The sequence below is a fragment of the Arachis ipaensis genome, chromosome B5, assembly GCF_059453495.1.
Source record: "Arachis ipaensis isolate K30076 ecotype BB chromosome B5, ASM5945349v1, whole genome shotgun sequence".
Classification (NCBI taxonomy): domain Eukaryota; kingdom Viridiplantae; phylum Streptophyta; class Magnoliopsida; order Fabales; family Fabaceae; genus Arachis; species Arachis ipaensis.
In genome coordinates this window covers 68,789,859-68,802,155 of record NC_142440.1, presented here as the reverse complement: position 1 = coordinate 68,802,155, position 12,297 = coordinate 68,789,859, and the positions used below count along the sequence as shown (strand labels likewise).

Genomic DNA, 12,297 nt, shown 5'->3' with positions numbered 1-12,297 from the left:
ACAAATATTAAAATTAATTATTAATAAAAAATAAACTTTTATGTAAAAATAATAATTAAAAATTTTATTATTTAATTTTTTATCTAGAGAGACTTTAGTCTTAACCAAAGACTTTTATTAACTTATAACTTTTTTTTGTAAAAATAGTTTGATTTTATAAATCGTCATGCATAATCTATATTATCACGACAAAATGAACCGTAATTTTAAAAAATTTGTATTCCAAAAATATTATTACGAATAAAAAATCCACAATTTTGAAAATTTTATATTTCCGTAATAATATTACGAGTAAAAATACTAATTGCACGAGTTATTCCTATCAACCAAACAACGTGGTGGTAATAACAACAGAAAAGGGTTACCAGGAACACATAAAATACAAAACTACAAGAGAAATCGACATTTAAAAACAGAAATATTTGTTTCTGACAAGCACAGGTTTGTAATAGATGTTTAGCACATGTATTATAGCATTCTTGATTGACTTATCCCCACAACCACAACCTTATATTACATTATATATTTCATTCATTCCATCATGTTTTCACCCAAAAAGGAAAAAATCATTCAGCGTGCCAAAAGCTTCGCAAGCAATATATCATTTTGCATCACCTGGTCCACCAAAGAGGTAACCCAGAGAGGAGCCCCCGCCAGGGGCAGCATGGACCTTGGTCGAAGGTCGGTCCTGTGGTCAAATTAGATAGAACAAGACATCAATTACAAAAAATTCCTCAAAAAATATAATCTAACCATGAGCAGAACAACCACTAGCAAGAAAACTCAAGCTGAGTAGAATTAGAAAGTTCATCGAGACAAAGTCGGATATATAGTTTTTATATATGTTGTTATTTCTCATCATCTTAATGCACTTTATCCCACTAAGCATAGTACATTTCACAAAACCAATTGTCATAACATAAATACACTACAGTTTATATAAGCATACTTAAGGCTCAATCTTTTATTCTAAAGTGTGAACATATAGTGATCATGTGTAAGGTTAACTGCATAACTAAGTAGAAGCTAAAAGAACTTAAATAATCATTTTAATTTTCCTAATTTCATTTTCCATTATAGACGATGCTGCTTTTCTAAGAGTGTATGCTCAGCAGTCAGCAGTAGTAAACCAGCTTCAATCTATTATAGTGTACTTAACATTCATGACTTGATGCATTAGAGCTTGAAAAAGATGCAATCAAAGTAAAGGAAGTACCGTGATGAAGTTGCCCGTATTCTGGCCATCTATAGAATTACTATTGATACCAGCAGGCTTGTTTGGGTCTATTGTTATTTTAGGAGGTGCTGGCTTAGGAGGAGGCACATCATTTACGGTCTGTGCTTCAGGTTGGGTATTTTTTGGTGCTGGTTTCAGGGCCTCTCCCTCTCCACTACCAAAAAGATAGCCTAATGAACTTTGCCCGCCGCCACTGCTAACTCCACGACCCATACTCTTCAACTTTTTTTCCCGAAAGGGGGGAAAAAACCATAAGATGAATACATGTGATTAACAAGATTACATATGTTAGAACACGAAGTCGAAGAGGATACGGAAGGAAGAAAATTAGCTGGGGTGTATAAATATTAAAACCACAGTTAATTGAGGTTGCTTTCATACTAGCTTACTTAAAAATTAACCAAGTCTCAAATAAATAGCTTCATTACCAGACTTTTTATGACACTACAATGATCGTCATCATTTTTGGCAAATAGGTTAATAGGTTAAATACATTACATACAATTAAAATGTCTGCGTATAAATCTCCCCCATTCCTTTGGAACAAATGTACCCAAGGGAATCAGCTTCTAAACGAACCACAAATAAAACAGCATACTTCACAGTACAAGCACACGAATAAGCAAAACACAAAGAATTAAAATGAGATCACATCAATCTTAACCCTGAAAGCATAAACCCCATATATATATACCCACACCTCCACACTGTATAATTCTATATTAAATTTAATAATAAGATAAAAGTAAATAAATGTTGATAAAGGATCTGAACACGAGGGACGAATGAAGCACAGAGAAAAATCCCACAAAAAAAAGAGCAGAGATCAAACGAAAGTATAAAAATGGAGGGTTTTAGATCCTGAAGAGAAATGAAGAATTATCACAGAAACAGAGGGTATTTCTTCGATGAAAATTGAAGCAAGAAGAAACAAAACCCTAATTCTGACGAGAAAACGGGAAGAAAACTAAAAGAAAAAGAGAGAAAACAGAGCGAAAGAATTACCAGCGAAGCAGATCTGAGAGAGAAGAGAAAGCAAAGGGCCAACGGAAAGTGTTGAGACTTGAGATGTGTGCGTTATAAATAGGCGCTCACACACTTCAATAATTCTTAATTCATATAGTTCAAATCCTTTTTTCCTCTTCTCTAACAATTAACAAAATAATAACCTAATATTGGAGTTAAGTTGTTGCCTTGTTAGGTTAGCTGTAAATTGCAGTGTGTTAGTACAACATAAAAATATTATATAAACGGCCACGGATTTTTTATTTCTATTTTTATATAAGAGCATGATTAACTATTACTAAAATATTTATAAAATAAATTTTATTTTTTCTATTTTTAAAAGAATTAATAATTAAATATTTGTCTTTTATTTTTTTTATTTTATACATTCTTTCTATTTCTTTTAATTTGAGTTTCAAATAGAAGAGTCCAGAGCTCTGTTAGAGCTATTGTTGCTTTCCATTAACGTTGCTTGTTCTTTGTTCCTCTCCCTCCGCAGTAGCTCGCTCTCTGATCTTCTCCCTGCGTTGTGATCGTTCTCTGATCTTCTCCATCCGCGAAATTGCTCGTTCTCCCCTGCATCGTGCTTGTTCTCTGATCCTCGACGCCGCAACACGCTGCCGCCGCCGCCGCTACACTCGGGTCCACCACTTCATTATTTTCTGTCGCCTCTCTGTTCCTCTTCTTCACTAGTGACTTTGATCTCTGTCCTTCTTCCTCCACCTCTGCCTCTGCGACCTACTCCTTTAAGTTCTATTTTGTTTTTATTTTTATTGTACTTTATTTTCTTTTCTATGAAAAATTTATGTGAATTTGAATGTTCTTCGTTTGCTAGAATATTGAATGTTGTTTTGATTTCAAAAGAATTTGATAATAAACCAATGAAAAGTTTCAAAATGGATTATGAGTCCTTGATTATGCTTGAATGATTGAATTTGATTGTTGTGATTTGGTTGGTAGTTGCTCTTTTGATTTCTAATTGAATAAGATTTCTATTTTTTTCTTGTTTGAAGTTTAACCTCTATTGTCGAAGTAGGGCAATGATTGTGACAAACTAAAATACAATACATGGTGTCTTATATGAGGGAACTCATTGGATTAGGAGTAAATTTCAGAGATTGTATCATTAGGAAGTCAATGATTTTTCCAATTATATTGATTTACTGGGTAAAATAAAATAAAATAAGGATGATTGAAGGAAGGAATTTGATTGATTTTACCTCATGGTGTATTTTGTAAAACTTGTTAGTTTAAACTTCAGAAATATTTTTATTTAATTGCTAGGTTATTATTAATTTGAATCAATTTGTTGAAGAACAAATCAATTATAAAAAACCTTTCATACTAAATTGACAGAGCCCTCTTCCACTTTTATTAGGTCTAACTACCTGTTGACCTCTCTTTTTCTTCTTGCTCCTGTGTGATATAATCAATTAAAGGAATAAAGATTTCAATTAGTAGCAAAATCAGAAGTAGATAATATAAAAAGGAAGAGGAAGCCTTATTAGTAAATGAAAAAGTTTTTTGTTTAATTCTAAATCTATTAGTTAGGGAAAATTATTAGTAAGAGTATTAGGGGATTAATCATTTTTCTATAGAATTTCCTATGAAATTGCTACTACTGTTGAGGATTTAAAATTGCATAATTCTATATCTCATTCATGAGATCTTTTTATCAACATTATTAAACAATATGATATCATATTTAGTGACTTATAAAACTTGCTATTCTGCATCCATGTTTTAAAATGATTTTGTTGTAATTTTTTTTGTTTTAGTTAGACTGGCTAAGCTAGCTGTTGATAAGGTCATGACTGCACCATGCGAGACATCGGTTTTATATCCAAAACATGGTGAAAATCTGCATTGTTTCACAGCAATAACACCTTGTGCTGTGTTAGAGATTCTTTCACCTCCTTATAGAGAAGATGAAGGAAGGAAGTGTACTTACTATCATGATCATTTATATTCAACATTCTGTAAGTAATTCTTTGAACAATCACTTATATTCCATGCACCATAGGATATAGCATTGGTACTCGGTAGTAGGAATGATCTTAGAAGTTCTATAAACTCAATTTGCTCTCTTTCTTAAGTTTTGAAGCCTCTGATTGATGATTTATAAGTTTAGTTAGATTTTTAGTTTTTTCCCTTAGAAAGTTATTATCCTTTTCAAAACCTGCAAATCACTTATAAATAGATTTTTAGTTTTTTTTCCCTTTGAAACTGCTCTATCTCATATCATTTCTTATGAATACCAACTCAAATAGATTTTTCAGGGGCATCAAGAAATAGATAACTGTTATGGTCGAGGATCTACTTTCTTTCTAGATTCAACCATTAAAATGTGATTTAGGCAGTTTCTGTAGCAGTTGCAACTTGGTGAGCATGTAAGTACTTTTGTAAAATTTTGCATTGCGGTATTATTATTGTGTCAATCTTTTCTCAACCTAAATTTGTCCCTTTCGGTTCTGTTTTTGAAGCTAAAAAGGAATAATACATCATTGTGTATTTATCAAGCAGGTTATGATAATTTTTCTTTGTGTGAGGCCCAAGCAAACACTTTTTGGAGAGTCCCTCTACATCACAATTAGTGTATTAACCTGAATAAATGAATGATCAAATGGTTAAATTCTTTTCTGGTTTACCTGGAGTTCTTCACTCATAGTCCTTCAACTTTGAGGTGTGATTGCAATCCAAGATCTCTAGCCAAAAAGTTTGTAAGCAACGGCCGTCTGTTGTATCATTGATTTAATCATAGCAACAGCCGTCTATTGTATCATTGATTTCACCATTTAGTTTATGTGTTTATGTTCTTGTAAAAGAGTTCTGCATGTATGCTTAGTGCTTGTAAGTTTTGAGACTTGTTTGTAGAGTTAAAACTCAATTTGGCTCTTGAAATTTAGTCCGATACTCAGAATGACCCCTACAATTTCATTGGCCCCAATTAGAACCCCCAAATTTACAATTGTGGCTCCAACTTTTCCCTGCGATCATCTCTGTCACGAGAATGCTGATTTGATGCAATTGCATGACACGGTGGACACTACTTAAACGACGACGCATTAGTTTCGCGCCCAAACCCTTTGGAAAGCATGTCGTTTCAGTTTTTTGTGGGTTAAAACTCTCTTTCTTTCCACTACGACGATCATAAGTTGCCAAATATCAAGAAAACCCTTACACTACGTGGTTTCCAAAGGGTTTGCGCACGAAACCAATGCGTCATCGTTTAAGTAGTGTCCACCATGTCATGCAATTGCACTAGATCAGTATTTTGGTGATGGAGATGATCGCAAGGGCAAGTTGGAGCCACAATTATAAATTTTGGGGTTCTAATTGGGGCCAACAAAATTATAGGGGTCATTTTGAGCATCAAGCCAAATTTTCGGGGCCAAATTGAGATTTATCCCCTTGTTTGTAGCTTTGTTTTGGAAAATAGTGAAAATTTTTACCTTGCTGTGGATTTTTTTTTATCTCTCACATTGGTAAGTTTTTTTTCACGTTAAAATTTGATGTTCTGTTGTCTAATACTCATAACAACTACACTCACAAAATGACAAGTACTTAATTTATGATAGGGCCATAAGTTATGATGGGACTAGAATGAGACAACGGTAGTTTGATACTACAGTTTGAGCAACTTGAAAATATTATTACTTTTTATAAAACACTTGAGCTACTTTTGTCTTATAAAGCAGAAGGATGACATCAAGATTTTGATTTTTAGTAATAATGAATGAGTATACAATGAATCTCAAATTATGGTGGGAGGGGAAATTATGCAGCAAAAATACACTCATTGCATGTTGTCCAGATTGAGGTAGAAATTAATATAGGCGAACTATTAAAACCAAAAATAATAAATACATAGCTACATTTATCATTTAACAACTATCATCTCAACCTAGTGCGATGGACAAGATTTTTACTGCTATTATCATCTTCACTTCGATCAGTGATCTCTCCATCTATTCACTTTCTATCTCTGCTAGAGTCCTTTTGCTCATGATGATAATTGTGATGGGATCACAACGATTCCCCTCCAGTCCTCCGTTCCTACAAGAAAGAATGATAAAACAGTGATAAATGAGAATCAGATTATAGCAATGTTGAACCATCTTGCTTTTGCTCTCTGGTTATGTATAATGCAAAGTTCAAAAAAGGGAAAGAACATACATCACGGAATAGGATCTTGTCAGCCATAAGCATGTGGATTATGTGTCTGATTTTAGGTCTCTTTGTGGCATCTGGATCAACACATTTAAGAGCAACTAACAGAGAAAAACTTAAGAGCCTTTGAAGATGGCTTTTCAAGAAGGTTCGGATCGATGAGTTCCTCTAATTTTCTATTGCCAACCATAGTTTTCAATCACTCAATTAAATTAACCTCTAAATATACCAAATTCTAGTTAGGAAAACAGAAAAAGAGAGAAAATAATCAGCGTAGAACAGTGTAAGAAGATTAAAACCAAAACTGTATACTATTATTGGTTATAGCCTCTAACCTCTCCTTGGCGTTTACTATAATTAACGAGACTTCTTCCGGTAATTATTTCCATAATAAGTATTCCAAAGCTATAAACATCAGTCTTCTCAGTCAGCATTCTAGTGCATGCATACTCCGATGCAACATAACTACAAAACAAGAAAAGAGAGAACATGAACTTGAAGCCTGAAATATTTGAGTATAGAAAGTGAAACTAACTGATAAGGGAAAATGTTTGGTTAACTCATACTAACCCAAATGTTCCCATCATACAAGACACCATGAAATGTATTTTAGTTCTTCACAATCATTTTTCTACTTCCACAAAAATGTAGGAACCTTATTCAATTAGAAATCAAAAGAGCTACTACCAACCAAATCACAACAATCAAATTCAATCATTCAAGCATTATCAAGGACTCCTAATCTATTTTGAAACTTTTCACTGGTTTATTGTCAAATTCTTTTGAAATCAAAATAACATTCAATATTCTGGCAAACGAAGAACATTCAAATTCACATAAATTTTTCATAGAAAAGAAATAAAGTACAATAAAAATAAAAACAAAATGGAACCTTAAAGGAGTAGGTCGCAGGGGCAGAGATGGAGGGAGAAGGATAGAGATCAAAGTCACTGGTGAAGAAGAGGAACAGAGACGCAACAGAAAATAATGAAGTGGTGGACCCGAGTGCAGCAGCGACGGTGGTAGCGTGTTGCGGCATCGAGGATCAGAGAACAAGCACGATGTAGGGGAGAACGACCACGGAGTAGGGAGAGGATCAGAGAGCGAGCTACCACGGAGAGGGAGGAACAAGGAACGAGCAACATTGATGGAAAGTAGAGAGAGGATCAAAAAAGCCTTAGCAGAGCTCTGGACTCTTCTCTTTAAAACTCAGATTAAAGGAAATAGGAAGAATGTGTAAAACAAAAAAAAAATCAGAGGGCAAATGTTTAGTTATCAATTCTTTTAAAAATAAAAAGGGGTTTATTTTGTAAATATTTTAGAGATGGTTAATCATACTCCTATATAAAAATAGGAGTAAGAAATCCGTAGCCTAACATTAAGTTATGTATTAGAATTTTTGTAAAATGTTTTGTGGTGGTGTTATATCTACAAATATTTTTTATAATCAAATTCAATTAAATTCGTACCAGGCTACGAGCTTAACAAAAAAAGTACTCGTATTTATTATATAATTTTTTATTTTCATAAACATAGAAATTTTGTTATAAAGTTACATAAATTTCTATACATAATATAAAAATTGTTATAAAACTCATAAATTCACAAATATAACACATTAACTTTTACACATAAAACAAATATTTATTTGATATAATACTTTTTTCTGTTGTGCACTAAAATTTCTATACTCATTATCTCTACTAAACATATATAGAAGAAAAAAGAAAAAGATGTGACGACAACAGTAGCAATGACAATGACAGTAGGATAGAGCAATGAAGACACCATTAAAAAAACGCGAAGAAAAAGGAGGAGGAAGAAGGGGCGGCGGTAGTGACAACAACAATAGGAGCAACAGCGATGACGATGACATTGAAAAAGAAACGTGATGAAAGAGGAGTGGGAGAAGGAGGAGGGGAGGCAGCAACGACAATGATGGCGGTGACAGCAGTGACAAAATAACGACGTTGATGAAGAAATGCATAGAAAAAATGAGGAATAGGAAAAGACAACGATAACAAAGGAGGAGGAGAAAGAGGAAGAAGAAGAAAAAACAGCAATAACAACACTTACATGTAAAAAAAGAAGCATTAAATACTTAAATGACTTGATTGAAGACTCAATTTAAAAAATACTGGACACCTAAATTTATAGATATAATTATTTATTATCCCAAATATTAAACAAATATAAATAATTCATTAATTAATAATGTCAACATATGACAAAACTTCCATAATTGGATATTTGAGTTTTTAAATTTTTTAAGATAATTGGATTAAATTTTTTTTTACTAATAGATTAGATTAGATATACTTTTAAAACAAATCAAACAAGGTCGCAAGCTGTAGGGGTGACAAACAGACCTAAATCTGTCGGGCCGACCTGCGTAACCTGCCAAAAAAGGCAGGCCGGGCAGAAAAATTGAGACCGTCAAATACTAAAAGCCCGCCTAACCCGCACTGTAAGAACTAGAGTTTTCACGAAAAATCGCTTAAGTAGAATACAATAATTTAATTGCCCGGAATAGGTTCGAAAATATAAAAATATTTTTTTTAAAAAAAAATATAAATGTAAGATTCGAATTCAATAGATTTTTCTGAGTGAAAAAATGTTACTTATTCTAAAAGTTTTGACCCAAAGTCGGGCCAAACTAACCAAAAATGTTATGCGGTTGGACCGGACCTAAGTTGGGCTCAAGTCCAGCATACATAAAGCCTTAAATGAGCCAAGAAAGCTCATTTTTAGCACATAGAGGGAAAAGGGGCGCTGGTTTTCGAGAGAAGAGAGGAAGAAGAGCACTATTCATCTCCTCCTTCTTTTGGCCATATCTTGAGCTACGAAGCTCTGATTGACGAGTCGTTTGCGGCCACGCGAAACTCTTGTTGAGCTCCTCGTTTTTATCTAAACAAAGTGGTGAGAAAATCACTCTTTTCTTTCGAGTTTTTCTGCCCTATGTCATTTTTAAAAATGGCTCTTTGGGTTGTTGAGTTTCTTTGTGTTCTTATTGTTTAGGTGTAATCTAGCTTGGGTAAATAGTGGATTTTACCCTAAAACTCATTAAATAAGGTAAGATATCACTAAACCCTTGTGTTTAGTTGAATGTCATAAACTCTAGCTTTGATTCTTGTTGTTTTTCATGATATAGAGTGTTCTTGGTGTTGTTTGGTGTTAGGTGAAGGCTTGAATGCTTGTAGTAAAGTAGTTTTGTGTGTGGAGTATAATTGGCCAGTGTATGGTTTTAGTTTCCTTTATGTAGTATATAATATTTTGTGAAACTTAGGCTAGTGACCTTCAAGATAGGTTTGAATAATATGGTTGTATGATTGATTGTATATAAATACTATGTTTGATTATGGTTTAGATAGAGGTTGTATGAGTTTGAATATGATGATAAGAATATATATATATATATATATATATATATATATATATATATATATATATATATATATATATATATATATATATATATATATATATATATATATATATATATATATATTGGTAGATGATGATTATTGATGAGTATGATGCCTTGATAAGTTATAATGTTGGGTGTTGATGTTAAAGATGATTCTTGATGATGATATGGATTATTGGTTGTTGTGGTTCTTGTTGAGAATGGATGATTGAGGCATTTTTGTGTGAATTTAGGAGGAATTGAAGTTAAAGGAGTGGAGTATTGAGAGGTTTTGATAGTTAGGTGATTGATAAATGTTTGGAGAGTGTCTATAATGATTTTGGGGTCGTTTTGAGTATGTTTGAGTTGGTTGGGTTTGGAAGTTTTGGAAAATTCGATAATTGTCTCCTTTGGTAAAAATATGTTTTTGGTGAACTTTGGCGAATCATAACTTGAGCCTTAATTTTTGAAATTAGTTTAAAGTTATTTTAAATTAAAGATGATTTAAAAAGCTTTAAATTGATATAAAATTTGAGAAAAATGTAGTTTCGTAGAGGAAGTTATGAACGTTTAAAATTTGGGGTCTAAAACTAAAATTTCTGCAACTTAACTTTTCTGGATTCTGATATACATGCGTACGCAGACCCATGCCTCATATGCGGATGGTGGCCTCTGTCCAGCACTCCTGTGTATGCGGTTGATGCACCACTATTTCGTGGTACATTTTAGGCGGAATTGAGTGGCTTTTATCTAGTATTCTCACACTTATGCATATAAATTGCATGTTTTACATTTTCCTTCCCAATTTTGTACTATGATTGAAAACATGCTTCTTTGGCCTTAAAATTGCTAATTATTAATCCTCTCTTATTATCATTCGATGCCGTTATATATGTGTTAAGTGTTTTCAGGTTTCCAGGGCAGGAATGGCTTAAAGGATGGAAAGGAAGCATGCAAAAGTGGAAGAAACACAAGAAATTGGAGTTTTGAGAAGCTGGCAGCGACGCGTATGCGTGGGTGACGCGTACGCGTGACCAGCGCATCAGTTAAGCGACGCGTACACGTAGATGACGCATACGTGTGACCGGGGATTTTTCCAGCGACACGTACGCGAGACTGACGCGTACGCATGATAGAGTGTCACATGCTGCATTAAACAGACGATGCTGGGGGTGATTTCTGGGCTCCTTTTGGCCCAGTTTCAAGCCCAAAAATGAAGATTAGAGGCTGCAGAGTGGAGCTGGAAGGGGGGAATCAATCACTCACACTTCATACACTTTAGGTTGAGATGTAGTTTTCTAGAGAGAGAGGCACTCTCCTCTCTCTAGGTTTTAGGTTTCTACTCCAATTTCTTCTTAGATTTAGATTGAATTTCTATTTTTATTTACAATTCCTTGCAATTTATTGTTCTAGCACATTTGTTCTTCAATTCTACTTATCATTTCCTTCACGTTGGTACCTTTATGTTTATGCACTTTTGCTACTCTTACTCTTTATTAATGCAATTCATGTCTTTATGTTATTGATGCTTCCTTTCATTTGTGTTATTTTTATTTCCTTGCTTTGGTTAGTTTTAGATTTTGCTATATATTGTTGGTTCTATGTTTTTATGTTGTGCCTTCCAAGTGTTTGATAAAATACTTGGTTGGATTTTAAATTAGATTTTTATATTCTTAGCTTGGATTGATTAATTAGAGACTCTTGAATTATCAAAGGTCTTTTATTGATTGGTGATTGAGACTTGCTAGTTGGCTTAAGCTTCGGTAAATCTAGTCTTTGATTAGGACTTGTGAACTTAAGTTAACTTTACTCACTTGACTTTCCTTCATTGTTAGAGGTTAATTAAGTGAAAGCAAAAGGCAGCTACCATCACAATTGACAATGATAATGAGGATATGAATTCCAATTATCAATCCTTGCTAGGACTTTTCTTAGTTGTTATTTCATTTCCTTGTTATTAACATTACTCGTTCCTTATTTCAAAACCTAAAAATATACTTTCCCATAACCAATAATAACTACACTTCCCTGCAATTTCTTGAGAGACGACCAGAGGTTTAATACTTCGGTTAATTTATTGGGTTGCTTAAGTGACGAACAATTTAAATTTTGATTGAGGTTTAATTGTCGGTTTAGACTATACTTGCAACTTGATATTTTTATGAAAAATTTTTACCGACATTTTTCCTCCGTCAAATTTTTTGCGCCGTTGCCGGGGACTTGCAAATGTGTGCCTTATTATTGGTTATTGTACATATTTGCCTTTTTGCTTATTTCTTAGTCTTTGTTAGTTTTTAGGACTTTGTTGCTTATTTTTATTTGTTTTTATTTTTATTTGCTACTTTGAATTCTCACCCCCTTTGGCTGAGTGTGATTACAATTATGTTGTAGAAAGTGGAGATTACAATGAAGGCATGCACCAAGGTTGGAACAATCAAAGATGGGAGGAGCCACAAGGATTTGATCAACCCTCTTGGCA

The 12,297-nt window shown here is 33.4% G+C and overlaps 1 protein-coding gene across 1 annotated transcript; it reads right to left on the bottom strand.

Moving 5' to 3' along the window:
* Positions 1-380: 380 nt before the first annotated feature.
* LOC107643645 (protein SPIRAL1-like 1) lies at positions 381-2,382 on the bottom strand. The gene is made up of 3 exons (XM_016347346.3): positions 2,243-2,382; positions 1,217-1,459; positions 381-688 (listed from the first exon to the last, which is right to left on the bottom strand). Exons 2-3 carry the CDS (start codon positions 1,448-1,450, stop codon positions 602-604), a joined length of 321 nt encoding a protein of 106 aa, XP_016202832.1. The 5' UTR covers positions 1,451-1,459; positions 2,243-2,382; the 3' UTR covers positions 381-601.
* Positions 2,383-12,297: the final 9,915 nt, after the last annotated feature.